General features: G+C 39.7%; 2 protein-coding genes across 2 annotated transcripts; one reads left to right on the plus strand and one right to left on the minus strand.

The window, feature by feature from the left end:
- The first annotated feature begins 8,268 nt into the window (after nucleotides 1-8,268).
- On the plus strand, nucleotides 8,269-16,028 carry LOC121870728 (proton-coupled folate transporter-like). Its single transcript, XM_042372671.1, has 5 exons — nucleotides 8,269-9,350; nucleotides 11,808-11,909; nucleotides 12,250-12,387; nucleotides 13,551-13,791; nucleotides 14,910-16,028. The coding sequence occupies exons 1-5, from the start codon at nucleotides 8,387-8,389 to the stop codon at nucleotides 14,947-14,949; spliced, it is 1,485 nt and encodes a 494-aa protein (XP_042228605.1). The 5' UTR covers nucleotides 8,269-8,386; the 3' UTR covers nucleotides 14,950-16,028.
- A 1,052-nt stretch (nucleotides 16,029-17,080) lies between these two features.
- On the minus strand, nucleotides 17,081-21,929 carry LOC121870735. Its single transcript, XM_042372678.1, has 7 exons — nucleotides 21,851-21,929; nucleotides 20,249-20,407; nucleotides 19,553-19,629; nucleotides 18,889-19,052; nucleotides 18,217-18,378; nucleotides 17,772-18,033; nucleotides 17,081-17,499 (listed from the first exon to the last, which is right to left on the minus strand). The coding sequence occupies exons 1-7, from the start codon at nucleotides 21,891-21,893 to the stop codon at nucleotides 17,311-17,313; spliced, it is 1,056 nt and encodes a 351-aa protein (XP_042228612.1). The 5' UTR covers nucleotides 21,894-21,929; the 3' UTR covers nucleotides 17,081-17,310.
- Nucleotides 21,930-23,728: the final 1,799 nt, after the last annotated feature.

Genomic DNA, 23,728 nt, shown 5'->3' on the forward strand with positions numbered 1-23,728 from the left:
ATTTACTTTTCTTGACTACTAAAATTTGGGATAACTCTTCAAGTGATGAACACCTCTCAAAATAGTTGGTACGCCTGCTCACCATATAAGGAACAGCTAGAGTTGAGGGTAGGGTTGGGGTGGGTCTGGGTGGGTCGTGATTTGTATGTCATACCAGATACTTCAATATAACAAGAAATCCATGAATATATACAAGAAAAGGGAAACCCCGGAGCACCTTAGCTGAAGATGTTTTGAATAAAGACGAAAGCTAAAGTCCTTCAGTGTTTCCCTTTCCCTGTGTGGTTTTATCGAGATTTACCTTGATCCATTTACCTCGTGGTAAAGATGAATATTTTACCAAGGAAGGGTTGCTGACTCGATCTCAGCCTTAATTGCCTGGTGAGGAGTTGAGGAACTGAAGTCCTAACACAAAGAGGGAACATCCACAATAAAGACTATTTGTAGGAAATATTTGTGTTTATTATTGCTGATGTTATAAATGATCAGTGTATTTATTTTCTTTAAGAGTGTATACTGTACTAGCTTAGTAAATACACTAACATTACGACATTGATCTAACCTTTTACTATAAAATTTTTAATTGACTGCTTCATGTCGTTTATAAGAAGAATATTATTCATCATTCTAGATAACCAATATCTTTCCCATCTAAAATATTTACTTTTCCTTGCAGTACAACACTTCCTGTCATCCCTGGGAGCCGTCCTCCCTCTACGTCCTCCAGGGAGGTGTGGCCGCGGGTCCCGGGGGTGAGGCTCTCATAACCCAGCGACGCCAAGCCTTATGAAACTTTATTGTCAATTAACCACAGTGTACCGGGCGGGGTCCTGGGTACTGTATGCCACACCACCCCTCCAGCAGTACTTATATGAGGCAGAATTTCGTTGAGATCCTAAAATTTATTTTTTCTTTTTATATGCAAAGCCAGCTAATGGGTGACGACCATATAAATAAGAGTAATAACTTCCTTTGAACATATGTAAATAAAAAATCCCAAAATATCACAGACAAATTAATGAAGGTCTCTGTGGTTTTAAAGATATCAGCATCTATTATGGTACGTAAACATTAGTATAGCAGATAGATAAGGATAAAACCCAATGTTACAGTGAACTTAATTTATAATTAACTAATGAAAGTAATAGACGAGTTGTCGGTCGGAATTTGTTCGTAAGATGGCAGGTCAATAGGTAAAAGAAACTCTTAAAATCACTATGGTAATGATATTTCTAAATAAATTGGGCCAAAAAGTGTAAAAAAAATTAGGGTTAAAGTTGCTAAAAAGTCACATGACTGCGAAAAGCTCTGGGATTTGTTGTGACGTCACAAGTTGGCTCGAGCCCCCGAGCAGGAGCCTGAGGCAGCTAGCTGGAGTGTATATGTTGTTACCAGCAGAAATACAGGACTTGTGGCCATACACAATGTTGATATACACAGGCATACCTTAAGTTTAGGTTAAAATAAATTACTGCTCAAGTATCATCGTGTGTATTTACTTGCTGGGTGCCAAAATTATGCAAAAGACCGATAACTCCAACATGGAAGTTTTCATCACTGTTCTCTATTTCATGTCTGGAAAATGTAAGTTTTCGTTTCTGATGTCTATATTTCATGTTGTGGAAAGACTAGGGACGACCATGGCCAGGGGACGGGCTTGAGGTGATCAGATGACAGATGTAATTTAACGTTTTTCATAGCTGGATGGCGGAGTTCTTGATAATACTCTACAATCATAAAGACATCTACTCTTGGTAAATTTCTTTCATCTGCCTTGGTGAACCCTAGAAGTAGTTGTCCAACCTTCAAGGCTCAACCTATGGTATTATTTTGGTTTCGGTCATCTGGGGTTATAGATTCTAACTATGGGATTAAGTACTTTAAACAATAAGACGCATTAACTATACTGGAGTTCTGTCGCCAATTAATTTTCTGTCGCATAAGAAAATACAGGTGTCAGGTTAGGTTATGAAAAGTTATATTACAAGTTATAAGGTTAGCTTAACATACACATAAGGGGTAGTAACACAAAACTAGTGATTTCCGATAGAAATGAAGGTCAAAATCGTTCATAACACACGCAAACTATTAGAAAAACATAGTCTGCATGTCTAACTACTTTTTCTTTTATCCTCTTCACCACTGATCGGCTCGCTAGCCGCCCGGGCGATCGGTCACATCTCTGTCACGCACTGTTGGCAAATACTGGGCATGTACCGCCTCCTGAATGTACCTGAACCCGCTCCAGTGTTGGTCAAGTCTTGCCTTGAAAGAGCTCACACTCAGTGCCGTCACAACACACTCTGGTAGATTGTTCCAAGAGTTCACAACTCTCACTCCGAAAAAGTTTGCCCTCACAGTTTTCTGGACTTGCGGCTTCTTCATTCTTGAGCTGTGACCCCTTGTGGGGCGAGCGTCCGCCAGCTCCAAGTAAGGACACTCAACTGAGTAGTGCCCCCTGAGATGCTTATACACCTCAACTAGGTCCCCCCTTGCCCATCTGTAGTATAAGCTAGGCAAGTTCAGGCGCTCCAATCTCTCAGGGTAGCTGAGGTGCCGAAGGGCAGGCACCAGTCTGGTGGCCCTACTTTGAACATTTTCAACCAACTGACAGTCCCTAGCATATCTCGGGGACCAGATGGGGTGACAGTACTCCAGATGGGGAAGCACTTCACTCCTGAAGATCGTTACGAGGGACGGACCGTCTAAATATCTGAACGACCTTCTTATAAGACCCAATAATTTATTTGCCTGATTTACCTTCTTCTCGCAATGGCCCGAGAACTTCAGCTCATTGTCAACATACACACCTAGGTCCTTCTCACACACAGTCTCAAATAGTGCAGCTTCTTCATCCCGTTGGGACATATGATACACCTCCTTACCGTTGGTACGCCCCAGGTGCATCCTCTTACACTTCGTGACATTGAATTTCAGCAGCCATTTCTTCGACCATTCCTGGAGCCCACAGAGGTCCTTCTGCAGTTCTTCACAGTCCGCTTGGTTCTTAATTTACCGAAATAACTTGGCGTCATCGGCAAACATTTGTATGGAGGAGTGTACAACGTCAGGCATGTCATTTATGAAACAAACAAACAACAGTAGGCCCAAAACACTGCCCTGTGGTACCCCACTTGTGACAGGTACAGATGACGATTTCGTGCCATTAATCACCACACACTGCTTGCGGTCATGTAGAAAGTCTTCTATCCACGCTAGGACATTTCCCCGAATTCCGTACCCTTCCAGTTTGATTTTCAGCCTTTCGTGGGGTACACTGTCGAAAGCCTTGGCAAAATCTAGGTAAATATTGTCGATATTACCACCCCGTTCCAGAATATGGGTCCAAATATCCAATACCTTGAGCAATTGTGTTAAGCAGGAGCGCCCCGGCATAAAACCGTGTTGGCAATCTTTTACAAGGTTGTTTCGTATTAGATGTTCCATTGCGGCATCTATGATAATACTCTCAAGTACTTTACATATTATGCTACAGGGATGACCAAAACTTAAAATTTACCCAATATAGCCTGTCTCGAATCTGAGCATCCACATACTTATGGTAGTTAAAGTAAAATTTTACCCATTAATTAATATAAATGATGATGCATCCCAATGCATTCTCAAAACAAAGTCCAGACAATGACATTACTTCTAAATTGACCCGTACCTCCATCTAGTACTGGTATACTCCGTAAATGCACTGGAAAAAGGGAACGTCTATCAGGTAAAAATACATGACAGCTGAGCTGGTGTGAACATGGGAGTTTTTAAAGTCCTTGAGCTGCTTTTCACTGCACATTTCTAAGTCCATGACTTAGACCATAAAAAACACCTAAAACTTACCAGAACGTGGCATTTAGGGTCTGCTGGGAAACTGGTGACGCCATTGCAAATGGCAGCCCTGTTTCTAGAGAAATAAACGTATTTCGACTATTATAGCAGGATTTTAAACTTTTATTGCAAATTATATATACTTTATCACTCCACGAATGTGGCAGAGTGTGTTTCTTGTGTTTACCCAGAACCGATAACCCGTCCATTGTTCGATACCTGTTCTCTTGTATAATCAATGTCCGCGCACTCACCGGTTATCACTCCACGCATTCCTGAAATACCTGAGTTGTATCTTTATCTGTTTATGTTTGTGTTTTGACTAAATATACAGTTTACAATTAATGCAATTGCCCTTAAAGCGTGGTAAAATAAATAAATAAATAAATAAATATATATATATATATATATATATATATATATATATATATATATATATATATATATATATATATATATATATATATACACAGTATATATATATGCAAGTAAATCACTTTAGTTGCGCGTGATCCAGGTATATGCTGATATGCCAAAGGTACAGAGAAATTGAGATACACAAGACGAATTATTATAGATAAATTGCTGTGTAATAGGCAGTTAGGTCACACAACTTCTTCACCAGCCCGTCACTCCATCAGTCACTCTTCCCCACTCCTTTTTCTCTTACCTCCTATCGTCTTATCACCCTCTCCAACCAACTCAGTCACTTCCTTTCTCACTCACCCCCATCCACCCACCCCCTCATCTCTCTCTCACTCTCTCTCTTGCTTATGGGGGTAACGAAGCGTGAACATATGAGCCGTGATCTATTTTCCACACAGAGGCGGACAGGAATCCTCTGGCATTGTTTCATCCTAAGACCGAAAAAAAAATAGTTAAATAATATAGAGAATTAAGGGAAACCTCTTGAAGGGGATTACCTGAAGATTAGCTCAGTTTATTTTTCTGGACGATTGAATACCCTAGGGGTAAGGTTAGGTTAGGGTAGCATTAGTATGGTTTATCAGTGAAGTAAGCTTAGTGCCTAATATTCAGGTGATGTATTTAAGGATATTATTGTGTAAAAAAAATCTTTCAATTGTGAAAACTACACTCACGAAATGAATATGTAAATCTTACATAAAAAGACTAAATGGCGAAACACTTTTAATCCGAGTTTAATTTATTTTCGCTGAGAAGTAAAAAAATTGCCATTATCACCTTTTGCTAAACTCTTACGAACCAGTCAGATACACATAGAACAAAGGCAAAGTTATAATGATATATATCTACCTACCTTCATCTTCCTCTGGCTATGTTGAATAATAAATTGGCTAAAACACGTCAAGGAGAATCCAATCAAAAATTTTATACAAGAGAGACGCTGGGCTATACCTTCCCACGCACTCCTTGTGTTGGCGTGAGGCGGAGTGTTCTGATGAAGCGGTCATTCTGGGCCTTGTGGGCGCGCTGCATTAGATGCGAGGTATACTGATAACTGGCCAAATAACACGGGTGCCGCCACGCCACGTCTGACACAAGCATGCATCATGCATGACCGACCGACCGAGTGAGTGAGTACGATCATTTTGCTGTGAGGTATGATTCTCTCTCTCTCTCTTTTGTTGCATGTGTTTACCGTGATATTTGCCGAAAGACTATAATTTCGAGTTTTTCCTTGTGAGTGAAATAAGGACATGGATGTACAATGACATCGCTGTAAGTACTTTTTGTTGAGTCTGTATCGTGAATGATTTTATACTTCGTTTTGACTGCTATAATCTTACTTTAACTATAGAATATTTATGACTGTTGTCTAATTTATAGTGAAGATGGAGAATCGAAAAGGAGACTACAAGGTATTCCCTAGAGCCTTGGCCGTTTATGTGATGCAAAATTGTGGTTCGGAAGTTTTTTTTTTTTTTAGCATGAAATCAATAAAGTCCACCAGCAGTATCACAAAGTGGTCTTTCTGGGGCAAATGGAAAATCTGAATCTTGAAGTAGGCTTAAATATGCCAGATAGAGAACTAATGGCCACACATATTGATGATTGATGAAGATGTTTTGATTAACGTAGAACCACCAGTAACACCCAAAGCATATGACGACTATGCAAAAGAAGCGCTTAATACCTTATATTGAATCGTTTTTCGTAATGGCTTAAAGACAGAAACAAGGATGAAACTAAGGGTTACTGATAGAGGCAGACCTCCCAAGACCTGGGATGCCCGGGTGGGCTAATCCCCGTAAAAAAAAAAAACATTGTGTGCCTATTAATGTTACGAAATCGTCATGTGTGCCCGTGATAAGCGAGGTACCACAAGGCATTGTACTGGGCATGTCGTTGTTCGTTTGTTTCATAAATGTTATGCCAGATACTAAACGCTTCTCCAGTCACATGCTTGCGGACTACACTTAAGTTATTCAGGGAAATTCAAAACCAAACGGGCCTACAGGCGGGCAAGGAGTGACTTAATGAAAGTCTATAAACACCTCGGAGGACTTAGCGCATACGAGTGTTCATGCCTGTAGATGGCGGATGCCTTCCCCACTAGAAGTCACAGCTTTAGGTTGAAGAAGCCACAAGCTCAGAAAATTGTCAATGCAAACTTTTTGGAGTGAGAATTATTGTGAACTCGTGGAAACAATCTGTCAGAACGTGTTGCAACGGCAACAAGTGTTAGCTCATTCAAGACCAGACTTGACCAACACTGGCGCATGTTCAGATACATTCTGGAATCCGTGTTTGCTCAGTATTTACCATCAAATATTGCGTAACAGATGTGACCGACCATCCAAGCTGCAAAGAGGGCGATCATTTGTGAAGATTATAAGGAAAAGTAACGTAAAAAGAACCGACGTGTAATAGTTACACCACCACTCAAAATCGTTTTCTGTGGAGAGAGAACAGAGCTAACTATATTTCCACCCGTAAAATTTTCGTTCACGGTTCCCGAGTCTACTCATAATTGAATTGTTCCAGCGCTCCCAGAAAATATAGGCTCCCTTAGATATTGATGAAGAGTACCGTGTACCTGGGAAAGTTATTTTTTTTACTCCGCAACCTTGCTGCTGCTAGTGACACATTCTCTTCAGTTTTTTATACAAAGAGAACTTGATTTATTGATTGGTGTTCGATGTTATGATGTTATCACGGCCCTTCAACTGTAATAAAAAAGTACAAGAGAAAGAACTGTCTGCTTGATGTTTGGAAAAGTTTGATGTTTATTCAGTAATTTTCTCATATTAATTCACATTCTCAGTATGTTAATATACAACATAGGCATGAAACCTCTGGCAAACAGTAAGCTAATTTAACCAAACCATTAGTCAAGGGCGGATACAAGGGGGTCCTGGGTATCCGGACCCCCCTCCCCCTTTTCATCAGAAAATACCAATACTTTTCTTTAATGCAGTTTTGTACTCAGGCATTTTTGTATAGTAAAAAGTAATTACTATTGACCTTAGAATATATTTTAATATCAAGTGCACATGGTTTCAAAATAGCCTCAAAATGCCCGTGATATTGGTCAGATTTCCAAAAAAAATCTGGGGCCTTAAAAAACCCCAGCTGGGTGGGCTCGCTTTGCTCGTCATGTTCCCCCATCCAAAACTTCCTGGACCCCTTATTTAGAGACAGTTTGATACAGGAGTTATTGGGGATCTAGCAAAAACGCGTATATCCCCCTGGTTCGACTCCTGGCCCGAGACGGATACAGGAAGTGCCAGCGCAATCTTATCAAACATCGCAAGTTTCCTGCCGGTACTCTGGTTTCCTCCTGTTCTAAACAATGTAAGTAGTAACAAGGAACAGCCTTGATGTAGGAACATGATGGGTGGATGAGGTGTTACTATTAATCATATTACAATAATTCTACAAAATAAGCAAGTTGGTTTTCTCACAGCACGGTACTATATATTGTTTTCAAGAATATATCAATGTCAACTACAGATGCTACGTTAATGCAATGCAAACAGTAGTATGAAGCAGTACTAGAAGTGTGATATACTCTACATATGTATATAAAACACTGTGTGTGTGTGTGTGTGTGTGTTCCTTGTGCATTTCCGCGGTTTTACAGATAGCGAGCTAGCATTTGGTGGGAGGTGCAGATAGCCAAGGAGATGTTCATGTACTATCTCTTGCCCATCCACCCTAGTGAAGCCGGGTAACTCGGTACATTTCTGTATATCACCAATGTTCGTTTGATCTCATATTTTTCTCTTGAGGAATCAGGTTGGCCTCTCCCCAAAACTGTGATATGCGGAACTGTGGCTGATTGTTTTTATTAATCTCAAACAATAGTTCTGGTCGAATCAGTTAGTATTGATAGTGTGAGGGGCGTCAAAACCCATATGGTTAACTATTCTTTTGTTTTGCTGATATGCGCGATAACAATGACTATAACGTGACATTTTCTTATATATGAACCAGTTATACTGCTGAAAATTTGCCTGACAGCAGTACTACCACAAACCTCGCGGTCATTATCAAAAATTTCATGCCATGAAAAAATGTTTCATCACTAAAGTGTGATTTTTTATTAAAAAAAGATCAGCGGGGCATAATGGAGACGTCCTCCAAGTTCTTTCTCACTGTACCAAAGCAAAAACTGAAGAGTAGCAGTAATGAAACCTCTCCTCTTCTCCCTAAATGTGCGGGTGATGTGGGCCGAGAATCTACGCCACCATCAACTTCCTCAAGAATCTGTGGATTCCTCAGCCAGGTCACAGTCGAGCCTGTCGCTTTCTTGACTGCCGTGTGCCTCGGCATAGAAATGGTCTTCCTCGTCAACCTTTGGGTTGACAAAACGTGTCAGTATCTTGGTTACAGTGAACATATTTGTCAGCAGTTGGACTCTGGAAGTTTCCCTACAGAGCAAGACGCCGTTCAGAGGAAAGTTAATGAATTGAAAAATGTGTACGGTCTTTGGATCAAGTACATACCAGCTACGTTTGTTGTAATAGTACTCGGAGCCTGGAGTGATATTCGTAACCGCCGACTGCCAATATTCCTCTCCACATTTGGATTATTCTTGAAAGCTACGGGTATCTTTTTAAACTCTTTCTGGCGAAGCCTACCTCCTGGGTACATTTTGTTGGCGTTGGTGCCGACAGGAATTTTTGGAGGCTTAATGGCACTCATTCAAGGATGCAGCGCTTATATCAGCGTTATTTCGTCCAAGAGATCTCGCACCTTCCGCATGGCTTTCGTGAACATGTTAATGCTCCTTGGTGCACCTGCTGGAAATGCGGTCGGGACATTCATATATAACAGCTATGGCTATAATTTCGTTTTCGGAGCAGAGATTGTTATATACATTGTTTCTATGTTGTACATTGTAGCCCGACTAGAGAAACATCCAGGGACTGACTCCTTACGACACCAACCACATTCGAGTGTGTTAAAGGTGTTGTCGCCGTCAAGTCTGGTGAAACCGTTCTCGGTGCTATTCAAGAAACGTGAGGGAGGTGCACGAGGCCACATCCTCGGTCATGTCATCATCATCTGGATCCTCCTGTTTGATACAGGTAAGGCTTATTGTATGGTTAGAAAGGGTTTTAAACATGAAAATTTACTGATATGCAAATTTTTCCATACAGCTTAGTTTATTTGATGTATCTGATGTACTAAAATTATTCTAGCGTTTAAGTAAAGGTGTGTGGTGACCACAAGAAGAGAATCATATGAAAAAGGTAAGGTAATCAGCAAGCCAATATCTGAAGCTTGTAAAAAGAAAAGGTTGGACTTAACAGCCTCTCTTATAAAATGTTGACCTCATTTTAAAGTGTAAGTTATGGATTTTTTCGAGGGACAGCCCACCCGGGCACAGGTAAATGACCCACATCAGGGCCTGGAGGGGGACTAAATAATAATAATAATAAATAAATAAAAAAAAGATCGAGGATGGTCGGCCCAAGGGCCACCTAGGCATGAATTTGTTAAGGTGTAGAAGCTGTCGCCAACACAACAACCACACCCTAAGTTAACGAGCTGCATGACCCAGTGTCAAGGAAGAGTCCGAGAAGACCGAACAACTCGCCAACTGTACTGGCTAACCATTACCCCGGAATATGATCCGCAAATCAATTAACATCCAGGTCCCCAATTACTGCTGGGTAGACAGGGACAAATGGCGTAAAGAAACTTGCTCATACTTTCACCCTGCCCAGGGGGTCGAACCCGGGTCCGTTCGCTTGCGAGGTTGGCATGCTGACCCTTACACCACAGGTCGCCATTATATAATATATATGTTGTGTTGTCAGTAGTAAGAGACACAATTGAGACACTGCAATTGTGTGTAAATGAGGCAGAAAGTCAGATCAGCAACCTGGGACTTGGTCACAATTTTTATGATGCCATATGGCAGCAGGGTCTACCATTAGACAACACTTTATGCTTCCAATAGCTTCTCAGGTGGTAGTACCTCCGTTTGATAGCTGCCTACTACCTCTTCCACAACATCACAATAAACATTTGTTCTTTCGGTATTTTTGCTATTTTTTTTAATATTCACCATTGCAAAGTTTCGGCAGTAATTTGGCTTATTTGCTTTGCTGCTCAAATTGATTGTTATTTTTGTTTCAACGAAATGGTAAAAAAAAAAAATCTTGTGATTCGAAATTAATCTAATTTATTTAGGTTTGGTAATTTGCAAGTACAGTAATAAGTTTTACAGTATTTTGCTTGTCAGTCTGCAGTAGAAACATCATTTTCTTTTTCATTGCTATAATTATTTTATCCATAAAAAATTATGACCTTCTTCATAATTTATAATGTTCATAAATACATGTCAATAGAAAGCAATGATTCTCAGGAAACTTTGTACATTTTTGTAAAAATAAAGAAGATCCATATTATATAAGCCAGTCGACCCGTCAAGATTATTAATGATAAGACATACAGGAAGTTGATCATACAGTACAGCAATGGGAAATCCATTTGGACCAACCCTTGTCAACGTCTTTCTCAGTTACCACGAAGCAAAATGATCTGACTCAGTCTTCCTCGAGGGAGGTGATACTTTGAATTACCAATTTCTTGAACTTTTGAAATTAAATTTTATTTGTTAGATTAATCATCACATTATGTTCATTATCATAGGATAACATCCATGTATAGGGAGATGTATGAAATTATAAAGTTACACTCATCTTCTTAACACTTTACAAAAGTTAACTGATTTTCTCTTGTACATCTTTCCCTTTCTTTACCTTTGCAATAAAATCACCCATTATAATAAAGTAATTATTGAACTTGACAACTTCGTTTGCAAGCTTAAAATCCTTGGAATACTATCTTAATATATCGTCTTCACAGTCATTTGTTTTTGCTTAAATCTATATTATTGCCATGTCCATATGTTTAACAGAACTAAACTCTCTCTCTCTCTGACTCTGGCCAGTATCCCTTAATAAAGCAACCCACCTTCTGCTTCACATGACTACCTCTAACAAATAGTGTAACATTCGCCTCCATTAGTACTATTTGAACCTGTCCATCTCACTTCACTTACCCAAACTATTCCTCTGCAACTTTTCATCTCCCTGCAAACATTATACAGTGTATACTTCCCTATATTATATGATGTCCTCGGAGTCCAATTTTCCATTATATATTTTATATTCTCATTATTGGGCTTTTTGGATTGTCTTATGCTCAAGCCTTTGTATTACCATTAATATTTAATCATGGTGGATAAATCAACAGCCACATTCCTGTATACTGTTATGTAGTGATATGATAAAACTATACCTGATAAGAACGATGAGTAATGATGTTATCCTCGGTTGGGATATGGCACTGATAAAGAGATAAGAACAATAATATGTAGATATTTGATAAGACTAAAAATGGTAAGAAAGATGTATCGTTAGTTTATATATAATTTTTATTCGCTGATGTTAATAGAAACTAGTCTATGAAAAATTTAATTTGTCACATCCTTCATGAACAACTAGTTATGGTCGTGTCTGTTTTCTTGGCAGGAGTGATGAACTTCGACTTCTTATACACACGGAAGATGTTTGGCTGGGACCACAACACATTCACTATCTGGTCCATCACAAAGTCAGCTATATCGTGTTTAGGTGAGTCATGTTGTATCTCCAGCATTATAAGACTTCAGAACCTGTAATTACATAAAGATAAATTATTACAATGATCAAGGTGAAAGATACTAATCAGTGAGCCTTTTCTCTGTTGTAATTTATTGCAAGTTTACATGGACTGTCTCTGGTATCAGTGTTTAAGGAATGTTACAAATTATCATAAATGAAAAACTCCCAAAATATTACAAATTTAACCAGTCAAACATTTGTATATTGTCCTCAAAATGTATTCTTCCCAAAGAACTAATACGTCATATACTTAGTAATATCTTTTTCTAAAATTTATAACAACTCATGAACTGATGTCAATCACCCACAGGAACCATAGTGGTCGTTCCATTCCTGAGTTACGTGAAGCAAGTGAATGACTCCGTGTTGGGCTTCATGGGGGCTGCGTCCTTCATGTTTCGTAACATCATCGCAGGCACGGCTCCTGCCCCATGGGTCCTTTACATAGGTAGGTCCTAAATTGACTATATTATGGTTAGTGCTCTTTACACCACGTACACTTGGGTGATTATTTGTCGACGTGGATATTCAGTGTGAGGAAGTTTGTGGGACTATGCTGTGCTTGGCGTATATAAATGAAATGAGGAACTTCTGTACAAATATCTAAAAACTCTACGAAGGATTTGGGGCAATTCTGTGTGACATTTCTTCAGAAGTAATAAAGAAATGGCAATTGGGAGACATGATGAGGAGCGAGTAAGACGCTGCAGACTTGAAATTTTACGGTTAGTGTTGACAGTGGAGTGCTGAGGTAGAGAGGTGAACTGTTGATATATGCCTGGGTCACAGCACGAGTTTTAACAAATGTGGAGGTGTAACTGACCTGCCAAAGGAACAGTTAAGACTCTTATTAAAATGACTTGTACAGTAATCATAGATATTTGCTACTGCTGAATTTCATACGAAGAGTACTTTTTGATGCAAATATCTTACTATTTAACTTTAGTGGGTTTAAATTAGTGTTGTGTTGTAAATAGAACCCTACCATTGATGAACACGATTCTCGTGTTTGTGGGTAGCTGATTTACACAGTCTTCCTGTCCTGTAAAAATCTAAATCCTTCGTGTAGTGTGTAAAAGTCAAGATCGAAGAAATCACATATGAAGAAGAACAAATATTTTTCTCACTTATCCAACCAAGATTCATGAAGCAATAGGATATGGGGTTCGCGTTTTTGTTTCATATTATATTGGATTTAGGTGTACAATCATTAAGATGAGAGAAGATAATTTTCTCCCACGTGTACAGTAAATATCAACCTGTTTGTCATTGATTTTGTTGTTTATTTTTTTTCATTGAATTTTTGAAGCTTAATCGGCTTTTGTCCCTATTTGGTGTGACACACACACTCATCATCATCATCATCCTCATCCCCATCCTCATCCTGATGATGATGATGATGATGATGATGATGTTTTTGTAAGATTGTTGTACAGTCTCTTAAAATTATTGCGGGATATAATTAATTGAATGTTAAGATAAATAATGCATAATTGAGTCAATAATACAGTAATTTTTAAATTCTAGAGCAATAAATAAACACATTTACACAAAGAATAATTAACAATATAATTCAAAATATCCTTTCAATGATGTGTGTGTGTGTATCAGCGGTGGTAGCAGGCGTCTTCACTAACTTTACCTTCTCGGCGTCCCGAGGGAGGCTCTCCAAGTTAGTGGCGGCCGAGGAGTTGGGGGCCATCTTCGCTGTGGTGGCCATGGGCGAGTCCATCATGCCCGTCATAAATGGACCCTCCTTGTCCTTCATTTACAACGCCACGCTCGAGGTCTTCCCTGGCACCATATATGCCATCACAGGCAGCTTATTCGCCGTCATTTGTTGCATCTACACGTGAGTTGACAACGAGACCTGGTACAATGCTGCATTACATTGCAATTGTTTAGCCATTTGTATAATGTATGTGTACCAGATGTGTAGTAGGCAGCTATTAAACAGGAAGGTACTACCGCCTGGGAAGATATTGGAAGCATAATGCGTTATCTATTGGTAGACCCTGCTGCCATATGGTACCACAAAAATTGTGACCAAGTCCCAGGTTGCTGATCTGACTTTCTGCTCCATTAACACATAATTGCAGTGTCTCAATTGTTTCCTTTACTTTGACAACACAACATACATACAGTATATCGTTTCTTACTATTGATCTTTTTGTTTTCTTTTTTATGGCCCTTTATTATTATTATTATTAGTAGTAGTAGTAGTAGTAGTAGTAGTAGCAGCATATTTTAATTTGATATTAAAAAAATATATATTATTTATTATTATTATTATTATTATTATTATTATTATTATTATTATTATTATTATTATTATTATTATTATTATTATTATTATTATTATTATTATTATTATTATTATTATTATTATTATTATTATTATTATTATTATTATTATTATTATTAAATATTAGCCCCCAGGCCCTGATGTTGGTCATTGACCTGTGCCCCGTGGGCTAATCCCGTAAAAAATAAATATATATAGTCTGCTTTAAACCATATAATTCAAAATATTGATCCATATTTAATATTTTGAGCTTGTCACGTTACCAACAGTAGGTCTATACTAAGCCTGTCACCGTTACGGGCCTTTGTGCTTGTACAATAGTTGATGTTCTGTCTCTTTCACCGTTCTTGTATGGGAGGATTTGTTGTCTAAAAGTTCCTGCTTGATACATGAATATTTGTTTTTGTTTCCGGTCTGTGACATGATTCGTTAAAATTGTTTTATAAACGACATTTTATTTATATGTATTGTTAAGGAATCACTCCTTCTGAAGTGTATTGTTGAGTTATTTTTCCTAACAAACATATAATTTGCCAAGTTGTTTGTTTTAATTTATCTGGTTCGTTGAGACTAAGAAAAATATATTTCTAGTAACATTGTTCCTCTAATAAGCCTCATTCACATTTCTTGGACAGTTGTATATACAAGTGCTTTCTCACCCACAGTTGGTTACTGACTCGTCCTGAACAGCTACTGGCCAACTAACAAGTAGGGCGACCAGTCTCGTCTCCCGCCACAGAACCAGTTACCAACTCCTGTCTGTTACCAGTCGTTAGCTCAACCAGTCTCTCTTCTGTATAGTGGCGTATGTATGGAAGAAACACAGAGAAAGTTGTGCTACCTTTGCCCCACCAATAGTTACTCTACTCACTAGCACCAAATAAGAATTCGCTCAATTGCATACAAGGGCTGTTGATTCCCGTTAACGTGACTTGAGAGTGATAAAGGTAATCCTGCCTCAGTGCGTCAGGTCTCTTTACAACTCAGGCGTAAACGACTCCAGCTAGAAGGGGAAGAGTTCCCTCGGGCCACCTCTTCCCAGCCGGGTTGTTAGGTAAAATTCAGGTTATCTAGTTTGAGCCCCTTCGTTCCCTACATACAGTTACTCCTTAGCTTTTTTGTAGCGTGGTCGGCGGACTCTGTGCCCGGGACGTCCAGCCAGTGGGGCACAGGCGACGATCTCGTAGGCTCACCCGGCAAATCAGGGTACAACCAGCCGGTCAATCCGATCATCGACCTGGATGTTAGATCCTACTGCTATCAGTAACACCACCAGCCATCATCCATTAGTCGCCAAGTTAACTTCTCGAAAACCTGGAATAATCCACCCATTAACCACGGAGCATACCCCCTTCCCCATCCCTATCTAATCACTGTACGTAATTGAACTGAACTTGTGAATAATGTCGATGTCGGTCTCAAGATATGTGAGCACGTGAACCTTTTGTCCTGGGTCAATGACTGGTCACATATTCAAAGCAGAATATTCCGAAAGTGTAATGGTTACATTTGTAAATGAAGTGAAACTCAAATTGGCGAAATAAAAGAATAAATCTTGGAGCTCGTATATTTTGGCTGAAGAGAGTTCTAGTATTTGGACTGAAATATAGCAGCTCCAAGATTTATTCTTTTATTTCGCCAATTTGGGTTTTAGCTTCATCTACTGATATATTTTAGAATTTATAACTAATCATAAACTTAACTAAAATTTCATGTACTGTATTTTATTTCTTAAATACTACCTTACAGTTTACTTTAAGTCTACATTAAACACAGTATATTTACGGTTGTCAGAGATTGTCCTTTATTTCACTGCCTTGTCTCGTTGTCCCGGAAATGCCTGTCAGGACGCATAATTGTCCTGCATGTGAGTTGCCCTCATACGTTGACTTGGGGGAAAAAAAAAAAACAATATATCGTCAAATCTTGCCTCTGTAGTAGCCTCTGTTTATGATAAGCTGTTTTGGTAAGCCAACCATAACACAAGCCGTAAACGTGGACACATTCAGAGGGATTCTAAATGGACATGTAATGTGTTGGTACAGGAGGATGGTGAATGTAAATTATAATGATAGAAACTCCTATAAAAAAGTTATAAGATTGGTCAATTTATAGCAGAGGATATAATTAAAAAGAGTACATATTTAAATATCACCTGTAGTGCCTACCTATTTAAAAATACCGTGATGCAAGTGATGTCAGGCGTAAATTTATACTCCTCCAGTCCTATGTAAAAAAAATATATACTGAGGAACAAGGAGATGAATAAAACCGGTAACAAGGTGATTTTGTTTTATTAAAATGTATTGTAAATACTTAAAATCTTGCAAAGTTTTGGCAGTGTCCACAACACTTGAAGGCATCTTTATTTATCTTCTTGCATTCTGATACAAAACCTGCGTCACCTGGGTAATGAGATTTAAATTTTGGGAATATTCGATCAACATTTACATTTGAGGTTGGTGATGACAGTGCAAATATTGGCAGCGTTGTGAAATAAGGTTCGCCAATGGTTACGATTGAGATTCCCGTCTCGAAATATTCTGGATTCTGTAGTTATTTCATGTGTTGTGGGATGTGAATGTTTTAAACATTTCTTGGAGAAATTAAATGAATTTTTTGGGCCATATCAGACAAAGTGGCCTATTAACATGTACAGTCAGCCAAAGATGCACCGACCCCACCCTGGGTCTCGTGCTCGCAATTTTACCTGGCAATATTTGGTAAAGGAAGGCTGTATGTAATGGTGACTGTGATTGGTGGATCTGTTTTCGGGTGTATCACTGTCTGGATAAATATTAAACAGACCAAAGGTAGAATTTTTTTAATAATAAACTATTCATTGTTATTTAAGGTCATGAGAAGTTTCCAAATGTTCGAATATTTGTTTAAATAATGAAAATTTGATGTGAGAATCTTGTGGCAGCTGTGGTTGTAGTTGAGTTGCCAATTCATTAGTACAATTGTCTTCATTATTTAAATAAATATTCGTACTCTACAGTAGGTTGAAAACCAAATGGAGAATCCTGACGTTGCTATTGCATGTTGTAGAAGTTCGTGGTGTTGTTACTGTATGTTGTAGAAGTTTCTAGCGTTGGTGCAGAAGATCTTCTTCTGCTGGTGGTCAGGGAGATGCTGGAGGAGCTCCTTCAGAGCAGAGAACACGCGGCCGTAGTCAGTGTTGGCAGCCAACCTACACACGGGCCAATCGGACCCGAACATGAGGCGGTCAGGCCCAAACACCTTTAACATGTGCTGTGAAAGAAAGAGAAAATGAGTTATGAGGTTCGCGGGCTGCCTTGATTTCACCTGCTGTCAGTATTTTATGGAAGACAACAGCTACAGTTTCGAAGACTCATAGTGGACCAAATTTCAAGACAGTTCTTCGTCGGTGTCAGCTGATCTTGGCGACTAGCATTCTGGTTACCATGTTCTCCTGACCTTCCTTAATCTAGGCTAACCTACCACAGTAAATGACATCTTTTGTGATGAGAATCTAACCGTTATATTATCCTGGCGGGGGATTATGTGTACTGGAAAATCGTCAGGTGGAATTTCCTCCATGCAACTCTACCTACACTTCTACCTACGCCTTTACTTACATCTCCACCTTCGCTTCCACCTACACCTCCACCAAAATCATTTCTACCTACAACTCCACATACACCTGCATCTACATCTTCATATATGGCTACACAGCCACCTTTTCCTTCACCTACACCACTCGCCTCCACATAAGGACGGAGGTCTTTCCACTTCTCCAAGTCAGCCTCAGTGGCCATACTTGACCTGTGAAGAAGGGTGAGATCAGTGACCCTTCCAGCCCGTGTGTGTAACAGCTACTCAACCTTTATAACACTGGGGAATACGTTATTATAATTTGTTAACTTGTGTAGGTTACAAGCAAGTTTATAAGTGTGTGTGTGTGTGTGTGTATAGAAAGGAACAAGACGCAGTGGCCTTCTAACTTACAGCTTGCAGTATATGTTGGGGTATCTGGCCACGGCGGCGATGTGCTCCCGCCAAGGGTCGAGCTTACCCTCAGCAATGTAGGGCTTAGCAAGGTGATCCACCACCATCCTTGTCCCTGACACCCGGCTAGCCAGCACACCTGCACCCTCCAGAAGCGGGGGCCTCAACAACACACGTGATACGATAACTATTATGCTCCAGTCTTTCTATATTGTATGTTGATCTTAATAATTTTTCTACTTTTACTTCAGTGCAACAATGCCTCATTCTCTTTCTAGTTGGGTGGATTAATGGAAAAATCGTTCAGATCTGTCAAAAGTGTGAAATTTGACATGAAGTTGCCTTTTGTCATATAGAAACAGTTCCAGGGTGGGGGACACGCTGCGACTTCACTCTGGCAGTCCGAAACATGGTGAAATTAATCAGGCATCCTCAAAATTATAAGAAACGAGATAGATTTATGACATTAATTGGTTTGCTCAAAATGGCCCCCCAGCGTGTCCCTACCCCGGAAATGTTTCTATGTGGCAAAAAGTAACATCATGGCAGATTTCGCAATTTTTGTCATATATTATTGATTTGGGTGTATTTTTGCATTAATCCTCCCCACTATTCCCAGGAGAAGAGAAATAACAAGTACGAGTAACATCAGACGCATGCAAGTAAGAGTACCTGAGGAGGAGGTCGAAGGTCATGTTGTACTTGTGGAGGAGGTTGACCCCGGCGGCGAGCTCCTCCCGCTCCAGGTAGTCTTGGCGAGGGTCAATGTCCAGGATATGCCGGAATCCCACCAGCAACGGTACCTCCTCCTTCAGTGCCACCAGGCGGCTCTCAAACTGCCGACCACCGTACACTTATTTTTCTGAGTAGCTTTTTTTTAAAGCTCTTTGGATATTGTTACATTATATAGCCATCTTCTGCACTTTGGCTATATTATACAGGAATCTGCTGGTTACATTAAATAGCCGTCTGCAATATTCTACAGCGACCTCGTTTCCGAAGAACAACATTGTTTTGGGATTTTGTGTCGGCCTTACTTACTGTAGTTGTAAATTCGATTTCCCGCAGCTGAATATAATACTAATAAGTTTAAACTGTTACGCGCTCCACACACCCATTATGTTTTACACAATGTATATGTTCTGGGTACATAATATACATACACACAACACGCAACTAATTTAACTTCCTGTACAGCACACACAACTTTCTTTGAACTGATTTATTATTTCACTTTTCAACACTTCACACTGTTACTCTAAACAGCTCCGACCCCGCACAGCACGACCTGATCTTGGCGTAGTTCCCCAAGGATGACCGTGAAACCTGGACTGACCTGAGGATGAGAGGGGTCAAGACCAGCCACAATGCCCTTGATGCGAGGATGTTGCTTGGCCAGGCTCATCACCCACTCTGTAAAAATATCAAGTCAATAATACTTACGTGGGCGGTCAATAATTTACACTGTAAACTGAACGAGTCGGCCATATCGTCTGTAAACAAACAATGCCATTAAATGTAACCGCCAGCAAAATAAACCATTTAATATCACTAAAATTATCAATTACTTTTTTACTGTCGTGTTTATAAATTATTCTATAAGAGACGAATTGTGTATCGCCTCCTAATAAGGGCAACTCGGGTATCAGGACTTATTTATATGCTAGTGTGTGGTGGCCGAGTGAATATAACACTCGTCTCCTGTCCCAAGGCACTCCCAACCCACCCATACAAGTTAGGGATGTGAGAGCGGTCGAGTGGAGTGTCGGACATTGCCCCCTTGCGTACTGAAGGTTTAGTATTCAGTGTGCTGGATCCACACTGTCTTTAACTGGCATTATCTATCGAGCATAAACTAACTTTTGCCATTACATTTATTTTAAAAATAATGTCATAATTTTAGATGTTATCTTCTGGGAAAATAACTTATTTTCTGGATTCTAACGAAGTGCCTTTAATTATAATTCTCGCGGTACAAAAACTCTCGCTTGCTGCTCTCCCTGATGCCCACTCGCGTAACTGCTACACTCACTGGCTTCCTCCGGGGAGTCGTTCAGGCACTGCACGAACACCACATCTTTAACTCCGGTGTCGGCCATGGCGTCCCACAGGTCCTCAGGCTGGTGGTCCCGGTAGATACATAAGTCGGGTGTTGGCCACGGGTATTGGAACCGCTTAAGCTCAAACAGGTCTACAAAATCATGCATTATATTGTCAACAGGTTTAAAATCACCCGCCAAACGTAAATCAGGTGGGAGGGGGAATGTTCTGACTTGAGTCATTGTACAGTCAGGTTAGGACAACATAGCCACCATTATGGTACTGTACAACTCTCACCACGGGCTGCCCTCACGGAACAGGTCAAGCAAGGACAATTTAACCGTTATGATAGAAGTAGTACAGATGCTGTACACTCGGTTACTATTATGGGTGTATAACAACTACCATCTCAATTATGTTATCTTTCACACCAAGGCCACGGATGCTCAAAGATTCGTATGCATATAAGTATTTAAATGGAACTACTTTTGCTGTTGTGAATTTATCATAACCAGCTTGAAATGCACCAGTGACTCGAGGCTTCCCATCTGGAGGACTTTTGTGTGCTGAGAAAAAGTGGTCTGAGTTTGTCTTAGAAAAATTGGTCTTAAGCTTATGTGTATTGAGGAAAACTGGAGACCTAATTTAAATGTGCTGAGAAAACATTTGTGTAAGCTCAGCATCAAGGAGAGCAAGACCACAGGCAGTCTTAGCGAGAGTGTCACAGGGTACACGTCAAGGTTGTGTGTGGTCGTATATCCCCAACAAACTAGTCACTTAACAACACTACCACCACAATGCCAATAAGTCAACAACACCATCGCTTGAACATCTTTTTGACCTTAAATAATACGACAACTTCAGCAATGGACTTGTTTAGTGGAAAGCGTAGTTTTATAATGAAGAGAACTAGGGAAAACATTTTATATTCATGTTAGGTCATGTCAAACCTGTGTAATTTTGGGTCAATACATCATTATAACTGTAGTTACTAATGAATTCCGGTTATTTTACCAGATTCTTTCTACCGTTATTAATTTATGAATCGGATAACAAAAATGTTTGATAATTCATCATATTCAGTGAAACAATAATAATATAATGCTGCAGTGTTTCCTTTGAGCTGAATATTGATTGTTCTCGTTGTGTTGAATATTAATTGAAATAGCATACTGTGATGTGGCACAAAATTTTCATCTAAACGCTGGTAACTAAGGACGACCACTTCATTATGGGCAGCACACAAGTTGGTTTAGTTACCGTGGTAACTGATATATTTGTTAGCAACATGTAAGATGCTGTGATCCAGATGATACACACTGATATTTAAGAATTTTCTGGAGCTAAATCACGTTTAGCCATAACACTATTGAATGCTGTATATTGTACAATCTGTATGTCAATTTCTAACTTAACTTACTCTTTCAGTCTCGGGTTCAAGCTCACACCAGAGATACTGTTCACCGGACTCCTAGTCCTAGATAAACGTATTGTACTCTGAGATGTGGCAATGGAAATATTGTAACATTATAAGGTCTGGGATCATCCCTGGCCGTTTATAAAGCTCATTAAGAAGAAACACTCGTTAACTCACGACAGTGGGAGTCCAGTATCTTATCCGTCCAAGGCGCCGCCATCCTCACTGACTCTCAACCTACAACTGAATACATTAATACTCGTACATTTATCATGCAGCTCATGGGTGTGCTCGCCTTACACGCACTCCACATATTGTCAAAGTAACCATTTTCTTTTTTTATGTATAAACAATCTATACGTTAGTGCGTAACTCTGTATAGGGCCACGCATACAGTTTACTGATATAGGCCTAAATACAGTCTCTCAAAAAAAGTATTTTTCCACACTGTGTGAAACATTATGAAACCACGAATGATAGATGCTGGGATATGCGCGTTCCTGCCCTGTATAGTTTAACATAAGATATGCAATGTGTTTTTATTTCGGCATAATTAATATGATGTTCGGTTACCACGAGATGTATGTAGCATTTTGGAAGACATCAGACCCATACCTGGCAGACACTTTTTGGGGATACTGTACAGTTATGGGTAAAACTAATAACATAAGTGTCAACCCCTTTACAATAGCTACACTGGGTGGGTGGGAAGAAACCGCAGCGCGACTCTAGCTTTACAACAAAGGCAACTTAATGTGTGTGTGTTTTTATAATTCAACAAACCACTATTTATCTACGCAGAATAAATATTTTACAACATTTAAGTGCCCATTTTTCATTTTCAGTTTTAATGTTGGGGTCAAAAGTGCTGTATATCCCATTCACCCACTGTACGTGTTGGCGAGACCTCCCACCCCCATCCACAACCGTCCCCAACCCCCACTCCTATCCCCCATCCTCCCATCCCCATCAGGACCGTGGTATACCTTTGCTGTTCTTTAATTTTTCCTCCAGTACTGCGCATAGAAAATACATACTCCATCACCAATGACTGAGTGACTGTCCTTGCTCACGGAATATCCAGTTTCACGGTTAACTTCCTATACCCAGTTGCCGAGCCCCGCCACCACTGCTCCTCACCTCCTTCATTACCACACAGTATTATTTTATTACCATATAATACAGTGCAGTTAAACAGTTTGTACTTATCATAAGATGTGAAGATTATCCTCTCCCAAGGATAATAACCCTCTCATTCTCTGTTAACATTGGTGATAATAATGGTTGTTGTAGATATGAGCAGTCAACTCACAATCGACTGTCATGATCCCGGATTATTGTACATTACGGTATATTAGATTTGTATCTGATTGACTTCCCATAACGGCTAGAATACTGTCTTGAAAACTGCGAACAAATGCAAAAGCAACCATGAGTGAAAACTTGATAAAGACTTACGTGAAAATACCAATCGTATAATATCCGGCAGGACAAGTTGACGACCAACACCAGGATTGACCTTCCTTCACCCTCGACATTACCTCTGCTTATCACACTTAAAACTGCCCTCTTAATAAGTTTAGGATTCACGAGGTTTCCTGTCCGATAGCATCAATTGTATACCAGAAATTCTATCATTCGACCGAGAATATGACGCTTGAAAAGAAAACAACACACATATGGCACTACTTCCCTGAGTTACCCCGTTACGTAGGAGGACAGACTGAGTATGACAAACGAAAACCCGACGAAAAATTAAATCTGGTAATGAATTGTGACGTTGACTGTTACATTGTCGGGGGGGGGGGGGAGGTATAGAATTTTTAGTTGACAAGAAAAAATATGCGGTTGAAGGGTAGAGAGTGTGGTAGAGAGATTGAATGAGTGATGCGACACGAAAGTATTAAGGCGGGACCCATTGTTTTAAGATCACATGAACGGCAATGCAAAGCGTGATATACGACAAATAAGATACAGAACGTGGCCGATGATAAATACACTTTCCTTCGTGGTGAAAATTCTGTGCCTCCCTTCCCCTGTCTCCCTATAAAAATG

This window comes from Homarus americanus, unplaced genomic scaffold (genome assembly GCF_018991925.1).
Source record: "Homarus americanus isolate GMGI-L3 unplaced genomic scaffold, GMGI_Hamer_2.0 scaffold5635, whole genome shotgun sequence".
NCBI lineage: Eukaryota > Metazoa > Arthropoda > Malacostraca > Decapoda > Nephropidae > Homarus > Homarus americanus.

Coding starts and splice junctions, on each gene's coding strand:
- LOC121870728 (XM_042372671.1), top strand. CDS start 8,387: ATGGAGACGTCCTCCAAGTTCTTTCTCACTGTACCAAAGCAAAAACTG. Junction 9,351..11,807: donor GATCCTCCTGTTTGATACAG/GTAAGGCTTATT, acceptor TTTTCTTGGCAG/GAGTGATGAACTTCGACTTC. Junction 13,792..14,909: donor GTCATTTGTTGCATCTACAC/GTGAGTTGACAA, acceptor TCTCACCCACAG/TTGGTTACTGACTCGTCCTG.
- LOC121870735 (XM_042372678.1), bottom strand. CDS start 21,893: ATGGCGGCGCCTTGGACGGATAAGATACTGGACTCCCACTGTC. Junction 19,630..20,248: donor CGACTCCCCGGAGGAAGCCA/GTGAGTGTAGCA, acceptor ATATTTTTACAG/AGTGGGTGATGAGCCTGGCC. Junction 19,053..19,552: donor TTGACCCCTCTCATCCTCAG/GTCAGTCCAGGT, acceptor GGTGGTCGGCAG/TTTGAGAGCCGCCTGGTGGC.